Source organism: Apostichopus japonicus, chromosome 21, assembly GCF_037975245.1.
Source record: "Apostichopus japonicus isolate 1M-3 chromosome 21, ASM3797524v1, whole genome shotgun sequence".
In the NCBI taxonomy this organism is placed as follows: domain Eukaryota; kingdom Metazoa; phylum Echinodermata; class Holothuroidea; order Aspidochirotida; family Stichopodidae; genus Apostichopus; species Apostichopus japonicus.
This window is the reverse complement of record NC_092581.1, coordinates 3,239,670-3,266,991: the sequence shown is the minus strand read 5'-3', so window position 1 is coordinate 3,266,991 and position 27,322 is coordinate 3,239,670. Positions and strand designations below refer to the sequence as shown.

The 27,322-nt window shown below is 37.2% G+C and overlaps 1 protein-coding gene across 2 annotated transcripts in view; it reads left to right on the top strand.

Annotated features, from left to right (window-relative positions):
* The window catches only part of LOC139962463 (four and a half LIM domains protein 3-like), a 221,373-nt gene that overhangs the window by 82,309 nt on the left and 111,742 nt on the right, over nt 1-27,322 (top strand). The window contains exon 1 of one of the 2 annotated variants that reach the window (XM_071962440.1): nt 4,843-5,307. The exons of the other annotated variant lie outside the window; for it this stretch is intronic. Within the exon in view, the coding sequence (XP_071818541.1) occupies nt 5,281-5,307 (27 nt within the window). The 5' untranslated portion in view covers nt 4,843-5,280. Of the gene's footprint in view, nt 1-4,842; nt 5,308-27,322 lie in introns of those variants that run through there. 2 annotated transcript variants of the gene reach the window in all.

The window sequence follows — 27,322 nt, the reverse complement described above, 5'->3', positions numbered from 1 at the left end:
AGTGTGTATAGCGCTACATGCACTGTATACAAAATGTTATGATAATTGTTGCAACGTAATTGGGGTTAGGGAAGTTTTCCTAGTATTGCCGAAATTTTCATGCAGGGCGATCGAAGAGAATGGTTTTCGCCGTGCACGGTTCCCCCCCACGATAATTATGCACTGATATAGATTAGAAAAGCGTATTTAATTCTACACCGCAGCACGGATACACATTCCCTCCAGCTATTCAGTGCAAGTCGCCAATTAGTCCTGTTGATTACTCTCATGCTATTTCAAAGAACTTTAGCAAAATGGAAAGAGTTGGGAAATTTGGATTCCATTTCTCGGAGCAGAAGGAAATTACTCATTTAGAGCAATAAACCACTGGGATTTGTGAAGACAGGGAAAGAAAAAGAAAAAAAGAGTGAGAAGAAAAAAAGTGGAAATTTGAAAGAGATTGGGGTTTGTCGATTCCAAAATTTGCTTTAATTTTGCAAACCGGTTGCAGGTTATAGTAGGTTGTTCATTGATAAACTATTGTGATGATTCTAACTGTGTTTGTTCAAAGTTAATCGGTAAGGGCTGCATGAACTTAAGAAAACTTGGGCAGTTCATTTTTTATTCAGTTGTGATTAATTTGACCAAGCAATGTACTACATGTCGTGTATGTGACCATGGGAACTCTGTACTGTATGTTTGTGCATGACGAGCATGAATTGTGCATGACGAGCAAGAACTGTACTATACACAGGTGTGGTAACAGCTGTACAGTTTCCATTGTACACTAAGTTTACTCTGTATTGTAATTATTACAGGTCAGTGTACCTTCACTGTAATGGCTGTATTATACATATGCACAGTTTATACAGCATCTCATATAGTGTAACAGGAAGCTGTATAGTAGTATTACACCTTCCTTTTACACTATGGGACACTGTTTCTAAGTATCGGATGATGTAACCTATAAATATATATATATATATATATACCTTCACTGCAGTGACTTCGTACATCTTTTGGTATAAAATAGCCAACAGGAATAGTGCAAATAAATTATCCCAACCCCTACAAGCATCCCCCCTTCCTCTATTCTCCATTCAATGATATGTCTTTCATTTGGAATAAAAAACTTGTTTATATAGATTAGAAAGAGTATAAAAAGTAGTATTTTTTGCTTTCTGAGTATTTAAAGGGATTGTTAGACCAATATGTAGAATACTGCACAAAGTGCAACTGATGTCAGGTTGATATTCGACAGTTTAATCATTAATCAAACAGTACATGTTCCTCTTCTTTCCTCTGTCTTCTCCTTCTCTTTCCCCTGCCCCCCTCCTTCCTCCCCCTTCTTCCTCCCCTTTCTTCCCCTTCATTCCCCTTCCTGTTCTCCTCCCACCCCCTCCTTACCTTCTTCCCTTTCTTCCCCTCCCCCATTAATCCCCCTTCCCCTTCCTCCCACTTACATCCCCTTCTTTCCCCTCCCTCCCTGTTCTCCTCCCACCCCATCCTTACCTTCTTCCCTTTTTTCCCCCTCCCCCATTAATTCCCCTTCCTCACCCTTCCCTCCATTTGATTTGCAATTTTAAAATACTGTTACATACTAGCATGGTGTACACAGTACATCTGGCACGTAACCCTCACTAGTTTACGATCTGTATATATCATGCATTTAACATTTTAAATCGGAATCAATGTGTGGGCTGATCATTTTCAACGGCCTTCGTCTAATATTGTGTGACGCAGGTAAAATGAGATTTACACCATTTTGGTGGTGATTTCAAAGCAATCGGTGACACGGCTTGAAACCAAAGACTCCCTCCCGATCTGTTTGTCCGCCGAAACTTTCATCATCCAGCATGCCGTTGATTTACGAAGAGAACGACGTCTAGTTTACAATATTTGCCGCAAAGTCAAACTATGACTAAATTTTAAGAAAAAAGGAAAAAAAAAAAACCTACATGGAAACATTTGTAACAAGAGGAGAATGAAGTATTTTTTTTTTTTTAAAGACCACATGACCTATATTGCTGTGTTGAGATAAAATTTTGCTCGTCAACTTTGCAGTGTGCACTGTGTTTATATTCCAGGGACCTTCAATTAATTTTATACGAGTGCCCCACGGAGAAACAAACGGTTGGAGCAAGTATGGGCTAGACAGAGAATGAAAATTCTCACCATTTGACAAAGTTCCCCACTTAAAATACCACATAAAAAATCATGCTTATAGACCAATAAACTGTCACAGTTCCACTTGTGGAATTAATGACTGCTGCCATCTATTTACACATGCTCTCAAAGCAGTCATTCAATGATAATGAAATGTTGCCCTCTATTCCCCATTTCTCATTCAAAGAATTTGTTCTTTCTCAAGTTCATTGTACTACCACAATATGTTTGTGATAGATTACGTGAACACCTAATTACCACTAAGCTTGTATCATATTCTCTTAAGTAGTCCCTCAGAATGTAGCATTATGGTCTCAAAATTCCACTCGAAAAAGCTTGTTTATCCATGTGTCCTATTTTCTTTGATCATCATTCTTTAGCTGGAGGAGGTTATTAGATGCACATTTCATGAGAGGGATAACATTGCATCGTATGTTTCTCGGTAATCGATCAACGACTGTGAATAATGATTCAGAGATATAAAACATCCCCTTAAGCTTATGAGGTCTGCTAAGGACTTTGATGTCTGTGCGGCAGAGAGCCCTTTGAAGTTTTACCCATCTAATATTACCCGTTTTATTAAGAAGTACCGAAAAACATTTTTTTTTACTCAACTAAAAAAAAAGGGGGGCGGTTGTTTAGGTCTCCCGCAAACATTTGAAATATGTAGATAAGGTTTAATTTAAAGAAGTTCAGCTCTCTTCCTACATGAATTAATGAGATTGATTTCTCAAGGAATAGAAAGAGGAAAGTGGGAATAAAGATAACAAGAGAGGCAAAGATGAACTTAAAGCAGTTATTATAACAGCAATTTAATCCTGAATTTCTCAGATTTTGGAAAATTATGAATTATGACAGGGACCACTGAATCTACTAACAGTCATATAGATAAGATGAATTGTGAACAACGGAAAAAACTCACTAGGAAATTATAAATAATGAAAAAAAGATATTTATGGCTAGAACAGAATTCTGGAACACGTTACAAGACTTATGCGCTCCATACCAACTGCAGTTACCCTGTCTGTAGTTAGTTGGTGGCTATTCATATATATTTCAATTTTGGAAGATGAAAAATTTCATATTTATGCACCTACTAAATGTGCATTCTATGAATCGCATGTGTTTATTTTGGTTGTAAATAATCTGTGTTAAAGATCAAATAAATGATTTTATCATTCTTCTCAATTTAATTTGGTGTCTTTAAAGTTTTCATCATATATTTTAAATTTTCATTTTAAAATATGTAGTGCAATTCTTTAAGAATTGTTTTCTTATTTTGCTATAAAATATTTCCAATCCTATTTATGATTATTTTTACATTATAACATCAAAACCATACTAGAAAATATTTAACACCACTTTATATTAGTTTATTTATTAACCGTTAGTTAGATTCTCTTTGTGTTCACCATGCTCATTAACCTGTCTGTATTTTGTGCGTGTTTTTTTGTCCCTTCCGTTACTGTTACTTGTCATTTAGCCTTTGAAGAAGATCCTGCTAGGATCGAAACGTCAGGCCAACTTACTTTTACACAGTTAGATTTTGTAATTTAAAATAAAGATAGGGTAGTTGATGGGATGGGCATGAGAGGGGGGGGGGGGCAGGAGAGTTGTTGGAATGGAGACAACACTTGTTAGGTAACAAATGTTAACTATACATGTGCAAGATTTTTTTCTATTTAATTTATAACACCTTTACACCCTCATATCATCTACATTATAAACTAGTCCCTGCAGTTCTACTCACCCTACCTACTCCCAACCTGCACTTGACTACTACCTTGCATCCAACCCCCCCACTTGACCCCCACCTGATCCCCACCTGATCCCACCATATCCCACAAAGTCTCTTCCCTGCTTAAACCCCAAACTGTAACAGCAACATACCAAGGACGTACAGCGCAAGCGACATCATTTTGGAGGGGCTACGTTAAAGTAACACAGAAGTTGCTAGATATGCTAGAATGACCACCAAATGTTCAAACATACTGACAATACACTTGAACATTTCCATTCACAGGACTTCATTTGATCTATTTACCCATCTATTATGAATAATTAAATTTTATGTTCATCTGGTTTGTTAACAAGTGTCCATAGTGACAACTGACCTCGGCCATCTTTGTTGACTGTCTTCACCATCGAGCGATGCTTCCAATTAATTTCGCTTCCGATTGACAATTTAAGTCCCTCCTCTAATTAGCGCTACAATAAGCACGCATCAACACAGTCTCATCCACAAAACAAAAACAAAAGACCTCTCTTAACGGTTTATTCTGTCCATTAATCTATGATACATTCATCTCGTTTCTCTTATCACAGGTAAAAAATTAACCATGAAATTCCACCTGTCTACAAGGTTACTTTTGCTATCGCTCTTAGCAGTACATACTGAACATCACTACTATTTACTTTCAAAATAACATCCTGCTAGCCAGCCACAGGCAACTCTTAATACCTAACTTCGAACTGTGCCATCTCCATTTTATATTTGCCCATATTTTCCTTTCGTTTTTAAACCAGGACATCGCCGATTCAAACAAAAATATTGTGTCCTATGCCTCCTGCTTAGAGCTTTCCTTCTCACAGCCGTTCCTTTCGTTCGTTCGTTCGTTCTCTCGCTCGCTAACACAAGCTCTCTTTCTCTCTCATACTCATTTCTCATTGACGTCGCTCCATCCATATATCCCTGGGAACATTGAACTTACACTTGAAAAGTGACTCGATTGGCCAAAATGTAACCAGAGACATTTAAGCTGAAGTTAGCTGGCAGCATTAGCCTTAGTCACAGCTGTTTCAGAATTGAAAATGATTGGTATCACGAGGAAGTGAAGGCAGTATTTGAATTGAAAGGAGAAAAACCTCACTTCTTCATCTTCTTCTACTTGGCAATGGACTCGTGTTGAATTTAAGCACTTTTCTTGGGGTTTTTGGCAGAGAAGTATAACCACTCAATTATTTTTCATTGGAATTGGAAGAGGAAACACAAAAAATTTGGGCTGTCTTAGTCCTTTTTTAATTATTTTGGAATTTTACGCCGATTCGACTGTTACGCATCTCGTACCACACCGCGGAGGGACCTTTTCCATCTCAGTGGGTTTTTCTTTCCTGCGTAATAGAATTATTTTTCCAATGGCTGTTCCTGGCTTTCGGGATCTGGTAAGATATTTTCTTTAAGGCTATGTAGAAATTGCCCTTTCTTTTTCTTTCCTTCTGTTTTGGGGGGGGGAGGTGTGGGGTAGGGGAGATGTATTAGTTGGTCATTTTTTACTGTTCATTTTTGGTGTCAACTGTTTAAGCAGGTTGTTGATTCCTAAGTAAAAGAAACAGTTTACAAACAATAGATTTAAAACTTTTAATCTAGAAAAAAAAGAAGAAAAAAAAGGAAACAGACACTGTAAGGAATCCATAGCGTGAAGACTTGGAATTCATTTTCTTTTGGAAAATATACTTGCTTTTTCTTTTGTCAGAGTTGATCATCCTTGTGTGTCGTACCTCAAATTTTGTGGTTCCCCCCTAGGCCTTTTGTTCCACCTTTGTCAAAGGCCGATTTATCGACTGCCAGCTAAACCAGAATGGAATATGTCAAGTTTAGCTACATTTAATTTACTCCCTTGTGCAAAAATGTTCTTGTTCCAAAGAGAGATCAATGACTCCAAACAGACACTGCGTAACATTTCTTTCGTCAATCACTAATTCTTGGGACGACAAAATTTGTTTCAACATTTTTTTAAGAGAAAATCCCGACTGCCTCGGCAATTAAGCTGGAACAGAATTGGAAGAAAAAGAGAGGAAATTAAAAGAAGAAAAAAAACCTATCAATTTTTTTTTTAAATTTATGGAAGCTCTTCCTGCCATCATCGTGATCATCATCACTGATAGAAACCTCTCGTTTAATAGTGGAGGCAAAATAATTGGATATTAACAAAGTAATTTGAGAAAGAAAGTCCAAACATTTGAAATTAGGTGAAAACTGAGCTCATATATACTGATTTAATGGTAAACTGTTGTATCAAAACATACTCAGCCTTATGTATGACTTATAATTAGAGCTGTCGTTGGTATCCATGGAGGCGGCCTGTACATGTTTCACAAGACATCCAATGTAATCAATACGACATGCATTGTAATCGATATCATTGTTTTATGTTTGTTTTGATAAACAACATTTTTATGTAATATGTTTGTTGGCAAAATTTATAGCAATGATTGACATTTCGGCAGGCAAGAATAAGAAAGAGAGGTATCAGCTTAACTCTCTTCTCCCCCTTCCCCCCCCCCCACCCTTCTCCTACACCAAATGTAACATACCCAATATTATTTATCATTGGTTTGGTCATCAATAAGATCGGTCAAACTCTGCCGGGATCAGATTTAACATTAACAAGGTGTACGTTCTATTGCTAAATGTTTTGCGGGGACGTGGCATTCTTATAAATAGTGTGTACTGGCCTCTGTAAAAATAAGGAAACTTTTTATACAAATTTTATTTTCTGGAACCTTGTAGGGCCTTTAAAACACTAATTTCTGCCGCTTGGGATTTGCTCCCCAACCTCCCCCCCCCCTCCCACCCCCATATTTTCTTGTCGATCACCAACATACCGTCTGGTCATCAGTAAGATCCATCAAATCTGCCAGGATCAGATTTACATTAACAAGGTGTAAGCTCTGTTGCAAAATGTTTTGTGAGGACATCACATTCTTATAAGTAGTACATACTGGCCTCTGTAAAACTAAGGAAATTTGAAAAAGGATTTTTTTTATGCAAATTTCATATCTGGAACCTTGTCATACTTATAACAGAATTTCTAGTGCTTGGGAGTTGCTCCCCATCTTCTCCCCCCCCCCTAATTAATATGGTGTAAGCTCTATTGCGAAATGTTTTGTGAGGACATTCTTATAAATAGTACGTACTGGTCTCTGTAATAATGAGGATATTTTTTTTAAACCTTTTATTGATTAAAACTACTTTCTGTATCTTGCGGTTTGCTCCCTAACCTCCTCTATATTTTTCCCATTCATCCCTATCATACACTATTTATGAGGACATGATATTCAGTGGCGGAGCTAGGGGTATTGGTCAGGGGTGGCGAGAGTGGTCTGTAGGGGCGCTTTCGGCACTATCTAAAAGAGTCAATAATCGCGAATAAGTAAAAAGTGGTAAAAAGCTGAAAAGGGCGCCAGCAGTCCATTTGAAAAAACAGAGGATCTTTTTGGCAAAATATTTTGTAAAGTTATAGTGATTAAAGCTATCTGTTTCTTTGCAACCTACCAACACCCCCTCTCCCCCCCCCCCCCCCCTTCCCATCCATCCACAATCCGATCGCACTCTCAATATTATCAAACTAGGCGATTCATTTCAGCTTGCCAAGTACTATGGCTTTGCATACATGTATGCAGTACACAGGTGGTATGGCACATAGCTGTGCATGCATGTTGCCTACATTTCTGCATCGAAGATTTTGTGAAGATTTTTTAGGCAAATTCGGTACTTATGTTTGTTTTATGAGTCAAACAGATTGAAAGCTCCCCAGTATCCCCCATTGATTCACCCTGAAGCAATGTATATGTGAAGTGTAATTAGGTAAAATGTGGGGTACTATAGAGTAACTGTACATCTTCAAAGTAAAGAAGTATGGAATGAAGCAAGATACAGAAAAATCATGCAAAATGTAATAGTCCTTAAAAACTGGAAGGTAATTTTTAGGTGAAATGAGAGGGGAAAAGACAGAGGAAATTAAGAAATTTGGATTTTTTTCTTTGTTTTCTTCATAAAAATTATATATGGTTACATGGAGCTTCTGAAATTTGGAAATATTTTCAATGAGCTAAAATGTGGCTTTTTCTATTTATTTCAATTTACATTCAAATTGCAAAATCATCCGTTCATTTTGGAGGGCTTGTTTGTTCTCTGCTAGCTGTGAGCACAATTTGCATAAAGGTTTGCATATACGTTTGCATATTCTTTGTCCGATGGCTGTCAATTTAAAGCTATAATTTAATGCTTAAATTATGCATAATGTGTACTGAAGCCCACATGGTTAGAAAGTTTGCTTCTTGTCGACCTTGTTCGACAATGTAATACAAAAAATTTAAAAATCCCAAAATAAAGTAAGAGCAATTTAGCTTTAATATCCTGACAGTAACTTTGGGAAATTGTCATGAATTTAAGAGAAACTAAATAAAAAAGTATGGTTTTGCAAGAAACGCTTTGGAATGAACAATAAGTCAAAAATTTTCAATTCAAATGTGACAGACTGTTGAAAGAGTTTTGGGACTTTGTTATGCAGAAGGTTGTTGTGTGCTTCATACTAGCCCCTGTATGAACATGCAGAAACTTAAAAGTGATATGCCCCTGGCATAAAATGTATAACTCTTCTCTTATAAAAAGTAAAAAAATATTCCACGTTCTTACTTGAAAGCCCCATCTTAATATCTTGTCCTGTACTCAAGATAAGGTTGATTGAATGTAACCTATTTTTGACAGGCTCAATCCTCCATTACTTGAAGGAAGTAGATCACACAGTAGGTTGGTTTTTGTGATGTCATCGCAACAGCTGTTCTTCAACTAATTAGCTTTATTTTCCTATCACTACATTCTGGTTAGTTTATCCTTCAAATTTTGATACATATTTTTAAGGTTAAATTCCGATAGTCTGATTTTTTTTCTGTTTCCCTCAAAAATGCAACTTTTTGGGAGAAATTTGATTTTCTTCTGTGCAGAAGTGAGTTAAAATATAAATAAAATTTTAAAAAGCATTGTCAGCTGAATTGTATAGCAATAATATGACTTCACTGATTCTGTTATTGCCAGATGCATTTAATAACAAAATATCACAAAAATTTGAAAAATTCATATATTAATTGCCATGAATGAATAAAAAAAATGTAATGAGGATGTGACTTTGAATTTGAGGAAATTTCCAGCATTTCCAATAAAGCCATCATATATCGCTTTAAATTGACTTTCCCCAGCTTCCTCTAGCTATCAGTACAGGTTATTGATAGGTGTAACCGTGGTTTCTGGCAGTAAATGATCAAACACGTCCGTCTGTCCGTCCCTCACTTTATGAAAATTCTTTTACGTCATCGACATCCTCCGCTTTGGAATGTTTATATGTCAATAATGTTAACTCCACGGTTAAACATTCGGAAAGACTTGTTGAAAGCTGCAGCAAATGCTGTTGACTAAATTTAGGGAGAAAGATGTAGGACAGTGCACGTCCTCACAGATGACTCCACTGCATGTATCCATGCATGAAACAGGTTCTCTGATTTGTCTCTTGGAGTGAGAGTCCGTAGGGGACTAAATTTCTTCTCAAACAAATTAACCGTCTCGGAGATCGGTCAGAAGTTAATACTTCAAAGGAAATTTGGCTTTCATCGAGACTTATACCTACTTACTTATCATCGGGCAGTCTTGTTTATAATAGGGAATCACCCGTTTGCCAGACTTGTAGTAACGGTATGACAACAGGAGTACAAACAAGTGAAATTCCTTACTATGAGTACAGTTTGAGGCTAGATCTCAGCACTAGTTTGAGGTTCTCAGCAGAAGTATGAGGCTCGAAGCATAAGTACGAGGCTTTTAGCAAGAGTATGAGGCTCTAAGCACGAGTATGAGACTCTCAGCACGAGGCTCTCAGCATGAATACAGGCTGTTAGCAAGAGCATGAGACTCTACACAAGAGTATGTTGCTCTAAGCAAGAGTATTAGACTCTCAGCATGAGTACAAGACTATAACTGTATGAGGCTATAAGCACCAGTACGAGGCTCAGTACGAGGCTATAACAGTGAGTAAGAGGCTATAAGCACGCGTATGAGGCTCTCAGCATGAGTACGAGGCTATAAGCACGAGTCTGAGGCTCTCAGCCCGAGTACAAAGCTTATAGCCGGAAATACGAGGCTACAAGCATGTGTATGGGCTCTCAGCATGAGTACGAGGCTATAACCATAAGAGGCTTTAAGCACCCATATGAGGCTCTCAGCATGGACGAGAGGCTATAAGCACCAGTATCAGGCTCTCAGCATGAGTTCAAGGCTAACACCGAGAGTAAGAGGCTATAACCACGAGTATTATGCTCTCACCATGAGTAAGAGGCTATAAGTACGCGTACAAGGCTCTCAGCATGAGAACGGGCAAAAACCCACAAGGATGTTAGATTACAAGTTGCATGTATAGACTCACTATAAGTCAGTATTAACTTAAATCAAAGATGGTGTTGTCTCTTAATTTTACATCGATACAGAAAAAAGAATTCGAACGAACCGGTCAAAAACTATGCCAAAGGCGGCTTGGATTGGACCGTCTTTTTGAAAAACAAGCCTATACATGTAGTTCTTTCAACAGCGGCTGAGGTTACAAATACATGCATTTTGACACTTTAGGAGAACAATTTTAATTCACAGCTTTCAAGCAACCAATATCTTGAGAAGCTGTCAAGCTTTCTTTTTATGTGATCAGAATATAGTCAATATTCCTTGAAACAACAGGTGACATTGATATAGATGGGCAGAAAAATATGCCACCCCTGCTCGCGCCCCAACACCTTCCGCACTCATACGAGGGTCAGGTTGCACGTCCCTTTAGGAACAAGACTCATTTTTCGCCACGGTGGCATGATGGATGCATGAGCAGTCATCGATATGCCAGGCTGCGAGGTACGGGCTATTAATGATATGCGACGTTTACAAGTGGGTCGACACTTTCCGGGCAGATAGGTTTTCGTATCCGAGTAGACAAAGACGTAAAGGAATACATCTGTTTGGATTGGCACGGCCTGTTCAAAATGGCAGGCAATTTTTCCAACGACCAATTGTGCGGAATGACAAATATTTGTAGACACTCTTATGGCTGCTCATGTTACAGAATGATTAGGAAACGTCGATGTCGTTTGAAAGAGATTGATTCAGTAACAATCTGATTTTGTAGATCAAGCGTCGACGTCAACGACATATCCAATCTTGAGTTATACACGTGTGTGAATTGAACAATTTTTTTACGAGTGATTTTGGGAAAGTTTTCGATTAATATTTTTGGCTAATATCACATAGTTGCCAATTAATGCAGTGTCGACAGCATAACTAATCATAGTAATTAGCACAGAACGAGTAAAAGATATTTTGGAAATTTCCAAATTGCAATTTTTTGCATGTGACTTTGATAGTAATAAAATGCAACAGTTGGGCTAGTTTTGAACAAAATGTTCAGTGCTGAAAATCTATCTATCACAACATAATATGCAACAATTTAAGTGGCAAACATCATATTTCTGATTTCAAGCGTAATAATGCGAAGGCTAGAGAGAAAGTGTGAAACTGCGAAATTCATCAGGCTGTTTTCAATTATAGTTCATGATTTTTTTATTCGATGCCAACGTCATTTTCATCCATTCAGCAGGACTCTTTTATTCGATGCCGACGTCATTTTCATCCATTCAGTGGTCGGTTGATCGTGTTTTGTTTCGTTAATGGAGACTGCTGTTAGGAATGAGTTAATAAAGATTGAATGGCATGGTGACAGTCTCTTTTCACTTAGATGAACATTAAGAAGAGAGTTTCTGCCTCCTGTAACTACCATAAATCATGGCCTGTCACTTTAGCCGAACCTTCAGGGTGATGTAAAGTTTTGTAGCAGTCGACTACAGTCATTTGGTTATAGCTTCGGGAATTTTTCTTTTCAGGGGGTCGTTTCCACCCTCTCTTCCTTTAATTCTTCCTAGATTTTACTGCTTAAGCACTTTCTAATGTTATTTTGTGAATTTCACCATAAAAAAAATTTCCCGTTACTTTCTCCAGGTCTGTGTGCAGTTGTTGGTATTTTTCTTAATAATTAAATGATAATAACTGTTCTCGACTGATGCCAGTCCAAACGGAACAAGAATATTGAAAAAGAGAAAAAAGCTGGAGACTAGGAATCGGCAGATCACAGAAATTGGGGGGATAGATAAAGGGGGAGATGGAAATTATGAACGAGAAATGAGCACGCAATCGGGGGAAGTTCATCCACAGCTCTGGCTCTATCAAGAGAAGAAAATTAATTCAAGATGGCAAAAACGTGAGAAGTGGCTGGGGAGAAAATTTGATAGCAAAAAGTCTGAGGGCCTTAAAGAGCCGATTTGAGTCGAGTAACAGTGACATATATCATCTTCCTCCAGCTTTCTCGTTTCCTATAAAGTAATAAGAAGCAAAAAGAAAGAAAGAAAGAAGGGACAGATTAAATTGGAAGTATAGGATAGCTAAATTTATCATTCGCTTGTTCTAGCAGTGCCAGGACTCGGAGGACTATCATTCTGTGGCACTGTGCGACATATCTGTGCACCTATTAAAGGCATTGAAGACTCGCCCAAAACTGCATGCCGCTATCTGAAAAAGTTAACTTTCTGTTGCTTGCAAGTGACGTTTTGTTTGTGTCGCTTCAAAATGCAGACAGTAATGAAACGTGATACCTTATCTTTAGCTGGACCTGAGATGTCCATCGCTGTATCCTTTGTACACTGTGCTGTGGGTATTGACCGTAGCTGTATGTATTGAGGTACACTAGTGTCTAATTACCGACGGTAGCAAGCTGTGTGTGTATTTTCTGGGATCGATGATGGTGTCTAACACTTCTGTTACACCTCATTCGAAACTATGTCAGATTACCGGCATTAGACGTTTCTTTATGCGCGAGTCTTCACACCCTTTAACCCTATAGCCCTATCATAACAAAGTCCCACAGGGTGTAACCACAAATCTGCACAGGTAACTACACTTGAACTTACCTTGCAGATCCACCCTCTTTCTTCTATCCTGGGTGAAGTTTATGGAGATTATCATGAGGCTTACTTGCCCAAGGACATAAATTTGTTAATGATTAGGCTAGGAATCTCATGTAATGTTCAGTTCAGTTAATATTTCGCATATACATATAGACATAAAAATACAGTGCAGTAATGGTATATACAGGATACTAGAAAAAAACATAAAATGTACAATCCTAAGCTTATTTTGTCTCCGCCATTTGACCACAAATTTGCATTCCTTCTATTCAGATGTTGCCCCTCTTTTTTTTTCTTGCCCTTTTTCTTTCTCCATTCTCTCCCCTGTCCCTCCTCCCCCTTCTCCCTACCCCCTTTTTCCCTCTCAGCCCGTTATCCTCTGTTACAAGAAAGAAGGAAAAATATGTGATTTTGTACTCGAAATGTCTGCTGTAAATTAAACAATGATCCTTTTTCTTCCTCTCAATGTGTCATCATGGTGTACAGCATAAATCGCCATGGCTACTGCAACCTACATATTTTCACAAGCCGACCTAAATATCCGCGTCCAAAGTGAAGTAATGTCGGTGGGGGTAAATCAGAGTAAAAAAAAGTGCCACCGCGCTACGAGTATGACATATATCCGTAGTGACAGTTTCCCGGGAGGCCCGTCTCTTTCTTCGGAACGTCCTCGACACACTGCATGGTCATGCCGTATTACCGTCACGGTCTCCGACTGACAACTAGAATATCGTCACGGCGACTCGGTTAAAATTGGCAAACGTCTTGAGGTATATACATGCGACCGAACAGATCGGGGAGGGATATACGTCAGATATCCGAGCAGATTCTCGCATTTAATCTTGCAGAGTAACGCCGTGCGTTGCAAATGCCCTCCGTGTAAAGTATACGATTCAATGCTTCGAAGAAAGTATGTCACTTTTGCGAAACAAACAAGAGTGTTATTACTCTAGACGGGGAAAGGCCTCTATGAACTTTAATAGTATTGTAGCTAGGCCGAATTTGCATATCGTTAGCAGGGAGGCAAACTGTCTAGAGTTGTTTCGGTTAAAGGAGAGTGTGTTTATTATGAAACATGACGCAATTGTCTTGCAGTGCAATGAAGCCACAAACACATATTTAATATCTTAATCGAGAAAAGTATCGTTTTTTACTGAAATGTTGCGATAAATAAATTTAACATGCTTTACATGTTACAATGCTCGTTTTTTTAGGAAAGGACCATAACTTTAAGATTTGAAACTTATGGCCTTAGGAAGGAGGCAAGTTGTCATGTGATCCCCTTAAAGTCTAGCCAAATAATTTTGGTCCTCATTGAGACATTGAAATTGTCTAGTTTAACACTCCAGATTTGTCTGGGAATAATTCAGGGAGACAGAAACTCCAGGAGGGGGAATATTTTGCAAATTTTAAGCCAAATATTAGCATAGTGAAATAAAAACGTGGTCGTAACACCGACGACCTTTAAAGTAAATTTGCATTATTTTAAAGGAATCTGTCTTAGAGGCGATGGAAAAGGGCGAAGAAGTTTCAAGGAGAGGTTTTTATTCCCTATGGGATGATTCTACAAGAATGTTGAAAAGGACTGAAAGGATGAACTTATCCATTGACGGTTTCCATTTTGAAATTTTAGTAAGGGGAACGAGATTATTGCATCTGTCACAAAGAGTTAATAATGATAGATAACCAAACAAATTCCACCAATTCTTTTGATTTCCTTGAAAGGGGAACATTTGATTGGTGATATATTTGCAAGAAGAAGTTAATATAATCATCAAAAGTCAGTGTTAATTAGAACATTGGTTCGGCGTCTCAATTTTCTGAGGTTTTCGAGGAGACAGATTTTTTAGCCTTTACCTTAATATTATGTTCATGTAGAGAGTTTAAAGTTAGTCTTGATTAAAAATATTCAATAAATTTTTGTAAAAATGTGATACGATGAAGGTCAAATCTGCAGTAAGCACATAGACAGTTTATAGAAAGGACAATGAAACAGCTTTCCTTTTCAATTCTCACCACAAGTTTATAAAATCTTGTTTCTAGTCGTAATAAACATAATTGCATTCTTCGTTAATTTTCAGTTTTAATAGCAAGCTACATTTTCAGTTTTGCTAAATGTATTAGTGCATGTCTAATTTTTCCGTTTGGTCTAACAGGAAACAATTCTTGATTTCAGTTTTGTAACTAATACTTAGCAAACAGACAACATTTCAGATTTGCTAAAACCAAACTGACTCTTCAGTCGTGGTTCTACTGTTGCTTTAGCATGCAACAAAAGGAAAGAATTTCCTTGCTGTTAACTTGCTGTTCATGAAATGCTTATAAATTAAAATTTGTCTCGAGTACTACGTTGTCCCAGCTACCTTTTATGTGGCTTGAATAAACTTTAATATCGGTCAGAATATTTGCCTAAGTTTGTAACATCGATTCAGTTTCATATTTGAGAGTTATTTGTAGGTATTTCATAAGTCTCGCTTCCGTAAAGTAAACAAGTTTTCATAAAATAATATAGTGGTTGATGATCCCATCCGCATCCTGTTCATATTTTATAGCATCTGTCTCGTAGCAACAACAGACAGCAGTGGATATTCTAAGGTTTTACTTTGTTACTTTGTGTATCCAAGTGGTTCAGCCGTTTCAATATAGTCAGGTGCGTACACTGAGTATAGTCAGGTGCTTCGTCGTATATTTGAGGTTTCCTAACTCAGTCGTTTTAACAGGTAAATAAGTTCAGTGTCTAGCAAATATTTCCGGATTTTTGGAGATAACCTTAACTATAGTCATCATGGCATATAGCATGTTTTGTATATTCCAGTCACTAATCAGTCATTTTAATAGTTAGGTAGTAGTCCGGTGTTCAAATTCACTCGAGCATTAATAATTTATTACTTGACAGCATAAACTACCCCATCTACTGCCATTAGGACTCATCCTTGTGCGCACCTAATTAATTGACCAGCCACCGCATGATTGTAAACACAATTGTTCTAATGGTACAGCACCTGTGTGAAGACAAATTTGGCTTGACCACTGATATAGTACGGTTAGATATTCAATCTCCCCTGTTTTTGGCCAAGAACAGGGGACTCGGGTGGTATTTGCTATTGGCAGGGAAGATCGTAATGTAACTACGTGGACATAGACAGTGCACATATGACATATGGTCCCAGATAAAAATCTGTTTTACATGTACCATTTACACATGGCACACACACAGATGTGCACACCTCTCTGGGTGTGGTTGTTTGTCTGTTTGCAGTCTATGCATATACATGTAGAGAAGACTATTAAATATCCTATCCATTTTGCAAGTAATATTTTTCACATCCCCGGAATGCCTTGCTGACTACAATACAACAAGAGTCATATAAAAATAGCCGACAGTGTGAAGCCAGCTGTCAAAGCTTAAAGAATGAAATAATTTATTATAGAACCTGAAACAAATTTGTTGACTGTCCATTTGTATTAGATCCAGATATACATATATCTATAAACATATTTATATATATAGATATAGATGTATATATATCTATATATAAGCATATTTATATATAGATATAGATATATATATATATTATAGAGGACATTATATGTCCATACGCCGTTTCCTTTCCCGCGTAGCCTACAGCGACACAGAAAGCGAGGAGAAATTGATCGTTTTTACTCCAAGAATGAAATTGAGCTGAAAATCCATTTTACTTGTCATGGTGTCATTGATTCATAACACTCATATGTAAATGTTGAAAAGTCTGGACATATATACACAAGCTCCTAAAACCAGCTGTAAACCAATCTCATTGGTTGTGTATGAAGAAAATGCTCACATCTCCTTTCTTTGTAGCAAATTTCAAACGTAAACATACTTCTGTTGTTTTTGGTGGGAGGAACGGAGGGGGGTGGGTCCCTTAAAGTCCTTGAAATTTTTAAGTTCAGTCACTTCAGTGTAGAAAAAGTGGACATAAATCATCATTGGAACGTAAAGTCATAAAACATATCTTCATGATTATTTTCAAATCTATCTTTTTCGACAAAACACTTTAGTTTTACTCTCCTGCGGTTTGCAATTTTCAGAACTAACCTTCTTGCAATGTACCAAAGGCTAATGTCTAGCCATAGGTTCAGATCCTATGCTGGGTATTACAGCCAGCTCTAGGCCAAGTACACTAATTAAAAACACAGCAAGGTGGTTAGAAAGAAGCGTGTGATAATCTTAATGGCATAAACCAAAAGATATTCTTCAGCCTTAATCGTCTTGGTATTATTATAATTGCAGTATATTAATATATATTTATAATCAATCTCTTCGCCAGCTGCATTCATACACATCCATGTATACAGTCCGAGACATCCCTCGCTATAAACTTCAACATTTTCAGACTCTCTCTCTCTTTTTCTTCATAAATTTTGTTTTGCAAGAAATGTTGATAAATATTTCGTCCAGTTTCTTTTATAGACGTTTACGGGATCATTTTCTCTGACATTTCGTTACTCTTAAAGTTTACCATAGTTCATTGGGTCCAAAAGCAATTATCTCTCTGAAAGTCAATCAGGCAGAGGAACATTAGTGTTAATTTTCCAGGAGTCTCAAACCAGCCATGGATTTCAGTCGGGAATAATTGCAATAACGTGCTCACCTGCGACCAATTAGCTTTTCGGTGACCGTGGCTGGTGTATAGTCGCAAGTCTCCGGTTATGACATCAAAACCAGGCGAGCAGAAAACTTCTTTGCATCTGTCAGTTTTCTGCAGAGCAAAAAGATAATCAAGATGAACTTGGTGGTCGCAAGAGGGATGACGAGAAAAGTTGAAAAATTTTCTGAATTTTTCTGTTTTAAAACATTGCTGTACTATAGCAAAGTTCATGTGCTAAGTGTTTTGGTTTCTCAAAAAAAAAAAAAGTGTTATTCTGTTTTAGGTTTTTGGCAATGTCTGTTTTCTCGATCCCTATTGGTTTAAATGAAAAAACTCGATCAAAAAGTTGCAGACGAAATTAGCAAGATATAGCTCCTAAGAAGCAGGTTTGAAATTGGCTAATGGAATTAACATATATATGTAAGGGTTACACCAAGTGCAGTACATGTTGTTGGCATTGGCAGTCAGTCAAAAATCTTACTGAAGGGAACATAATTTTGAACTACTGAAAAATTTCTACTTGTGTGAAATATGAAAAATCAAAAATAATTTGAAACACTCATCTTCAAAGAAAAAGAAGAAAGATGCTTTTTAAGCTTCACTTGATATGTGACAATGTAGAAAATTATGCAATCATGTATTTTTGTTGATCGTTCAAAAAGACTGAAAATATATTGATAAAATGCACTAAAGTTTTCATTTAAGAATTTTCAGAACTGCCTGTTCTTGGCATTCCTACTTTGATTGGTCTAAAAATGATTTGTTCCCTTCTCTGCTGCTTCGCACAGTTTTTATTTCTTCTGAAAGCGAATCGTGAAAGTGAGAGAAACTAACCTTTCCCTTATCCCCCTTCCACCCCTACCCCACCCCCTACCCCCCCCATCCTGCACTCTGAATTTCAATAAAATCAAATAATTTGTTTGTTGGTGCGGAGAGGAGAAAAGGATCGAAAAAGGATGATAAAAATCAAAGCTTCTGATCTATAGACAGATATAATGTATATGCACCCTTTGCCATCGATAATTAACACCATATGTTAATTTCGTACTTCTGCTATGGATACCTGCAGAACTTAAAATCCCTGTTGTAATTAGCAGATCGGTGATCACCCTGCACCAATTCTCTCCCTCAAGCACTCTTGAATTCTCATCACCCTTTGCAACATTTAGTAATGTTCCTGTTTGAAAAATATGAAAAAAAAAAAGATTAAAATTGATTGCCTATAACTTCGTATCTATGTTTATAAAATACATAAGCTCTCTCAAAGTTATAAGTTTACGTCATGATGTATCAGTAATGGCTTTCGCGCAGGCTGTAAAAACTTCCTTTTTTTTTTTTAAACAGACATCGCTCTCATTTTTCGTGGCCAGGATATTGAGTAGCCACAAATTTGGAAAGCTCTAAGTCTTTCTGCAGTGCAAAAAGGCTGATATAACCTTAACTAATGTGCCCAAAAACTGGATCAAACGACATAGGGACTAATCAACATTTCTAGATTACGGTGAACTAGATTAAAATGAGTTGTCTTGTCATCGAAAGGATACCTAATATCTTTCTTCATCTGTGTCTGCCCAGTAGTAATCCTAGCCTTTTCTTGTTTTCTGGGCAGCCTTTCTAATTTACGTTACTTATTCTCTGTGGCGGGTATTTTAATCGTCACAAGCAGCTTGTTTAGGGGGTTTTTTTGGTAAGATTTGGCAAAGATTTTGGTCAAATGTTGTACTGCTTTGTAATACAAGTAGATAACACAACCTAGAGGGATGTTGTGTTTGATTCATGGTAGTATTGCCTCTAAGCGTATAGGTAAAATATCAGGGAGTAATAAGTAATGCCAATGAATGTGAACAACTTTTTTCTTGGAAGGGAGTTGGGTGTGGGGGGGGGGGGGGAGTGAGGCAATATGGACGGGCAAGGAGGGAGGGGTTAATCATTTTTAGTGGTACTGTGAACAGATATGGTACTGTTTGGTATGGTAAAATTGCATCCAAATATGGTAACGTAAACAAATAATTATGAATTTCAAATTTTCTTCTGGGATTTTCTTAAGTGCTTATAAATGGAAAGTGTTAATAAATGATTAATATATCAAGCCCAAATAACTAAGTTTGTCGGAAGGACATAGAATGTGTAGGCTAACTGCAGTTAACACTGTGCAATGTTCTACTCATAAACATTAACGAAAAAGCCCCCGATAAAACACCTTTTTTCAGCAATGATTTGCACTTTTCAAATTATGACCATAACTGATTTTGTCATCATTTATATTTTGCAACCCTCTGCACCCCCTCTCCCAAACCCCCTCCCTCCTCCCACCTCTCAGAGGTTGTTTCACTTCTATTGTTGGCAGTGCCCCCCCAAAGTCCAAAATCAATATTGAAAACTTGTTAAACTTTATGTATCTATAGCCTCTTGAATTTGATTGATTAATAAAATCTTACAAATGCCATAATTAACAAAAAAGCATCTTTGAGGGATGAAGGGAATCTTTCTTCCCCCCTCCTCCCCCTCCTCCCCCTCATGTGATTACTTCACATCTTACATTAGCAGAGCCCAAACCCGATAAGTCCAAAGCCAATATTGAATGCATGTCAAAGTTTTGTATCTACAGCCTCCTGAAGGTGTGTGCTTTATCAAATCTTCAGAAGAAATGCCATAATTTTAAGAAGCATCTTTGATAGCGATAATAAAAGCTGACAGGTTTGTGTATATATTTATATATCTATATATATATATATATATATATATATATATATATTTATATATCTATATATATATATATATATATATATATATATATACATATATATATATATATATATATATATATATACCATCAAACAGACAATCACACCTCTCCGAGTTTTGGAGTGTGTCCAGAATGTCAATGACACCCTCACTGTACCAAGTTTATTAGCTTTCACGAGAAGAAGTGTTTTGACAAGAAAAAATTGACAAAGTAGGAGATGATATGATATATTATCTTTGAAGAAAAGAATATTTTCGTTCCCCTTGTAAAGAAATATATATATATATATATAAATGTCCCCTAGCTCTGAAGCATTTTGAAACAAGTGAACAAGTGTCCCCTGAAGTAAAGTTTGTAGAAAGCATCGTAATTTGGAGGGAGAAAGACAAGTCAAAATAATTTGTTGTAAATTGTGACTATTAAGCAACAGAGAAAATGATCTTCTCAACCCTCCGTATTTTCGTAGAAGAGGTCTGGATTTTACACATATTGATGTGGTTGCGTTAATTAAGGTTTCATTTTGTGTCTTGTTTGGGATCGGGGCGGTCTACCATACTTGAGGTAAGAACAGAAAGATGTAAACTGTTATATTATTCCCCCAAATTTGCATAAATTTGCATAAAAAAATGTTGAATTTAGTCCATCAGCTTCAAAGGTCTGCAAATACTATCAACATAATATGTGGGACACAGAATTTTCTGTATTGGATATACACCGTCAAGATAATCACTACTTAGGAGAATTCAAATTGTTTTAACCTCATGAATATTCATAAAAATAAAATAAAAACGAAATTTAAAAAGAAAAGTCATAATACCTAGCAGAAGGCTATAGTATAATTCTGTAGTACAAGCCCAGCAACTTGTAATGTTAATTAAGATGATTTCGTCATGAAAATTTCTGAACATGTATGAACATGGCAATATCTAAGAAAAAAGTGATGCACTCTGTTAACAATTGTTTTTTTGGCAAGAATCTTTTGCCAAAGATGATGAAAATGCTGTCTGCAGGTATCAGCATTGTAAAGCAAACAAATATAGTTAGGAAAACAAAGTCCAAACATGTCCGTCCATCCGGGGTAAGTCAATAAACGATTCCCAAGTGACGGCGACTTTAGTAAAAGATATTTTTGGCCCCGTCGTGACTTGTACTTCACCTTCACAACTTGATTAGGACAGTCTCTTATTTTAGGTGAAGTCGGCGAGATATATTTGGCCAAATCCCTTTGTGCCGGAATGCCGAGAAACCTTTTTAAATTAAGTTTTAATGAGATGAGACCACTCGAGCGTTTCCCATGATCGGATTAGAGAATCTTGGAACAAAATTCCTCAAGGTTGCTCCTCCTGTCCATGATCACCATCCAGCTCGCAAAGCGTTTACGGTCGGTGGGTCGTGAAACAAAACCATCACATGATCTGTCAGGCTTGATGAGGCCGGGGGTCCATATAGCTATACACCAGTGTCGTGTACTATATTTCCAAGGACTGAAGCATTCTTTCAGATCTCCAGAGAATTTGTTTCCCCCTCGTTTCTTGTGATTGCAATTTGTACCGTAGAAGAAATTTCACCATCACATTCACTATATGGTCAATGACTGCAACTGTGGAAGTGAAAATGCGAATTAAAAGACATTTTTCTTCCTTTTTTTTTGCTTTTATTCTTTGTGATCCACTAGGTCAATCTTTCTGAATAGTAGCTCGATACTGGGAAGGACAAAGTGAGTGGGAAGATTCATAGTTTTAAGGGAAAAAAAGCCTTCTTGTAAGGTCCTTGTGCATTATATATGTGCATTATATATATATATATATATCTTTCACAAGAGAATCATATTCCAAACAAAGCAAACGTGATATAGATTGGGGCGAGGACAAGAAAACAACAGCAAATTGATGTAAACAACTTTAAATATCCCACAAAACTCAAATGACTTTGCTTTATATATAAACAAACAAGAGTGTGGATATACTCAGTCGTTGTATTACGATTTTCCATATGCGTTGCCATCCCACAGTGGATGTAGCTGGTGATGACCTTTGCTACTGGGGGGGGAGGTCGGGGAGGGGCAGAGAGGTGGGTTCTCTTGCTTAATTTAGACATTTTATTATAACTGAGACAACAGCTTACTAATTAATATTACTCACTTCCAATACCCTCCTTGATGCTCCTCCCCTACCCTCCCCCCTCTCTCCAATCCTGATGCCTCTGAAATGGAGAATATACATTCTTGCCCAGATTCTTCCTCGTCTTTTTCCTACTCCTTATCATCCCTCTAGCCTCCTGTTTTTATGTTCCTCCCACCCCCACCCCTCCCCCTTGCCTTCCCCCTATCTGTTTCCAAACCCAAGGAAAGAGTTGGTGAAATTTCAAGCGTTCAGAAAGTTCACCGAGATTAAAGTGTTCTATGTATTTTATTTTTCCGGTTCCCGAATTCCCGAGGATTTGGTGTACTACACGATTTCTCTTCCTTATAGATTCACTCAGCTGGGCACCTCAAAAAGAATATAAAAGAGACCTTAGTCCGTACATGTCAAAATTTGTGAATAAAAACAAACAAAGCCCCTAATAAATGCAAATACTTAAAAAATCCAGTATCAATTTAGTCATTTGTGGGTGAATGGACGAGGTTGAAATTACAGCAGTGTGGGTAATAAATAAGTCAGTGAAAAGGGTAAGGGACCCCCATGTGATCGGTCATGTGATTTACCACACAGTAGGATCGGGGGGGGGGGGGGCAGAGGGCCTCATTTATAGGTATATTAACCTGGCTCTGTTCCAGTAATCTCACTGTTTCAACAATAACAAACTTTCATAGTTAGGTGAAAATCCATTGTCTTAATTAAGTTGCTTTCCTTGACCTTAGTGCCCCCTCAAGTGGGGCTATTTATTTGACGTCTGAACTCGTTAGCACTTCTTAACGTTTAGTCTTCATATCTCTTCTACCAGCCATCCCTGTGTGGCACCAACAGTGAACTGTTTTCCAAGGGTGCGTGGATATATAATATAACCCTTTCTCCTTTGATTCGAGAGCGTCAAAATACCCATCTCTTCCCGTGGACAGCTGTATAATTAACAGGGATATGTTTTTTTACAGAATTAAGATACCCAGAGAAACATGAGGGTATAATGAAACAGTCGATGGTTGTCGCAGGAGAAAGTGTAGCTTGGTCAGATGTCAGGCTGAAATATGGGGGGGGGGGGTGTTGAATATGTATGGTTCATGTTGAATATTTATGGATGATGGATGCCGTGGTCACGTGACATCTAGAAGGGGTTGGCTGACCTCATGACCTGTATCCCATGAGAGGCCCTAACGGAAATCCTATATGTGGGCCAGGAATTGAAGGTCTCCTACAGTGTGTAAATTCATTTAACTAGCGTTTTTTTGATTGATGAGTTAATAAGATGAGAATAAGTTCAAATAAATGGAAAAAGATAATTGACTGCTTGCATGTCAAAGAGAAAAGTATATGTTAACAAAAGAGCCTGGGTAGGAAAATATTGATAAAGTTAGAATTCCTGACATTTCCATCCTAGTAGGACCATCTGTAGAGGCAAAGTCTGAAAAAGATCCTATACTATTCGTATATCATCGATTTGGTCATTCTTGAGGTTAAACTTCCCAGATTTAAGTCAGAACGTTGGTTCTTGTAAGATTGTGAAAATCTAAATGATATAAAATAAATATATGTATAGTATAATTTCCAACTGAGTTATGCTATATATAATTAAATGTTGGACACCTGGCAGCAATTTGAGTATATGTCAGGGAGACGGGTGGATAGAGATTAACGAAAGCATCACTTTCGACGAATCCAGTCGAACATGCTTGAATGCATCATGTATTTCAGAAAGAAAATCAGTAGAATAATAAAAACAGAACTTAGCATACAGCATGAACGATCATTTGGCTTTAATATTTTTACGAGCAATTAATGAGCTGATCTTGAATATTTTATTTATAATTTGTCTCATGTCCATGGTTTATATACATATATATGTATATGCATACAGTTCCTATATTAATTAAGTTTTACTTCTCGTAGAAGTCTGTGTTAATTAGGCAGTTTAGTATGATGTATGGATACCTGTCACCATCTGCGCAATCGACCGTCTGCCACCTGGAAGGAGATGCAATCGATTTCACAAGAGGAAGCCTTCTGATCCATTAACTAACAATTCATTAACGGCTTTGTCTCCAACCGGTCCCCTTAAGTGGCAAACAGCACTCTCATCGAGTTGTCCCACCGTGAAAAAAATTACACCGTCGCTGGAGGTTTTTAATTGCATTCAGTTTTAAGTTTCTATTCCATTTTTCTTCTGATCGACCGTGACACTTGTGTTCGTGTCTGCAAAGTCGCCATTAAATCAAGTGGATAAAATTATCAGCTGGTCAGTAATTCAATTTTAATAGCTGTTTTACATATTATATATAATTGAAATATTATTAAAGTTACCAAAAGAGAAATAAAATATATAATGTCAAAATCCTGACTATTTGTCTCAATTGGCCTTCCATGTGAAGAAGCTTATTCCTTTTCTATGTAGAAGTTACACAGCTTTAAATATATGAGAGATCCGTGTTGGCATAACAGAAATGGGGGATAGATGGTGGATAAATGGTAAAGAGATGGTGGATAGATGGTGGATTGATTGGAGATACGCAAATTCTTTACTTGCTGATGCAACTTCTACCCAATTATCTGGACTGCAAAAGATCCAGAACACGGATGCTCGAATTGTTCACAGAGCGAATAATTATACTGCCATTATTCCAATATTGAAAGAGATGCATTGGTTACCTTTAAATCTTCCCAAGATTATATAATCCTCATTTTGGCCTTCCATGCTTTTAAAGTTAATATCCTGAGTTACTTATGTGATATTTTGCATCAACAAACTAAAAATAGGCCATCTAGATCACAATATCTTAACCAGCTTAATAATGTTCCAATGTCTCGCTTAAAAATGATCCAGAATCGATGCTTCCCGACTTTCCCCCCCCCCCCCCTTGTGGAACTCTTCCAGTAGATATTAGGTCTCTGGACTCACTAAATCAGTTTAAGCATCGTCTAAAAAATTCTTTCACATGTTATCAGATGGTTTCCTTTTGTAAAGTCTTCACCTGTAAAGCACATTGAGCTACTTTTGTTGGAACCGCTGCGCTATATAAGAAGATAATTATTATTATAATTGTTAAAATAATTGTGGAAAATTTTGAAATTATGACAGCCAGATATTATAAACATTGCAGATTGGTTTGCTGATGTATTGCATCGAAACCTGACCTGCTCCATTTACTGTAATAACCTGTGTTTTCACAACATTCGTACTTTCATTTCAATAACTAGTATAGTACATGCTTTGATGTCGGAGGTACAGTACTTCAATTCCAGCTCTTTGTACCTACAGTAATGCAGGGGTGAAGAAAAACCACTTAAAAGTTTCGCTTAGCTAGTATAATGTTGATTCTCCTCTACTCTTGAACTATAACTCCGCAGGTTTAAATCAAGACATACCTTTAAGGATCCCGCTGTCACGTTCCCAGAAAGCTACCAATTTCCTACAAACAACAAGCCATTACACTTTCGAGCATGGTATCTATATTACCCATTTTACCCCCCCCCCCCCTCCTTTTTTTAGGGACAAATTCTATGCAATCCACAACATTGCATATAATTTTTTAACATATTCATAATTCATCATCATCATCATTTCTTTTTTTGCGACTCATTTATTCCTGAAATTTCAATGCACAAAGTCGGGCTGTAACTTTGGAATTTCGACAAAAAAACACAGAATGAGAACAGGAAACACTCTGTATATACAAAAAGCAGTCTTCGGATATGTGCAGATCTTTGCAATGTCTCGCAGAGACTGTAGAAATTGTTAAAAACGGTTTATAAAGCGGACAGCATATATCACGACTGCAGTTACACTCTGTCCTCCTCGGCCATTATCCGTCAATCAAATTCAATTCACGGCCCATGCGGAGTGTTTTCATAACCCGTAGCCTTTTGTGAAAGCTGGGATTACTACAAAACTTTTGGTAACATATAATTCAACGGCGACATTTTATTGCATCAATCTCATTGTCCGTCATGCCCAGGGGATTCTTATCTTTGCGAGATACGTATCAGACCGGTCGTAGTCGTCGTAACAGGATAAAAATCAAGAGTTTGCTTTTTTCGGGAAAAAAAGTAGGCTATCGATGCTAGATCGGAACCTTGGTAAAAATGAAAACAGAAAAGATCATAAAATCAATTTTAGGTCAGATTGCTTCAAGGGAGAGAGAGAGGTGGCATTATGATACTTTTTGCCTCTCTAAAGATCAATATGATTTTTATTTCTATAACATATCTAGTACTTCTCTAACCAGATCACATTGCAAAGTGCTACATTTATGAATTTTAATGACGTCATCAGCTGCATGCTCGCGCGTGCTGGGTTAGACTGTATCTATAGTGTTTTTGTAATTTGATACTTTGCTGTGCCAACATAGATTGACCTAGTTGCAGTTTTTATTAAAATATATAGACACATTCTCCGATCTGCCTTGACACATTTTTTGCTTCTACTTTGAGGTGTTTTTTTTTCTTCTTCTTTTTCTCGTATTTAATATAAATTTGACTGTGTTCATGGCTCGTTCATTTTCCAAGCATTTACTTAATTGGAATATATTTAGAGATTAAAAAAGTTGGGATATCCTGTTAAGAATTGAGATGCTTTACAGGTCCAAGATTTGGGATATATCATTTTAAGACTTGGGATATATAGTTGAAGATTTGGGATAGGCAACCTTTTTAAAGACTTTGGAAATACAATCTTAGATTTGTGATATTACATTGAAGATTTGGGATATACAACATAAGACTTGGGTTGTGTAACCTTTGACTTGGGATATATACAATCTAATAATTGGGATATGGAATTTAGAACTTGGGATATGCAATCTGTGACTAGGAATAGACAATTTATGACTTGGGATATACAATCTTAGATTTGGGATATGGAAACTAAGATGTAGGATATATGCACT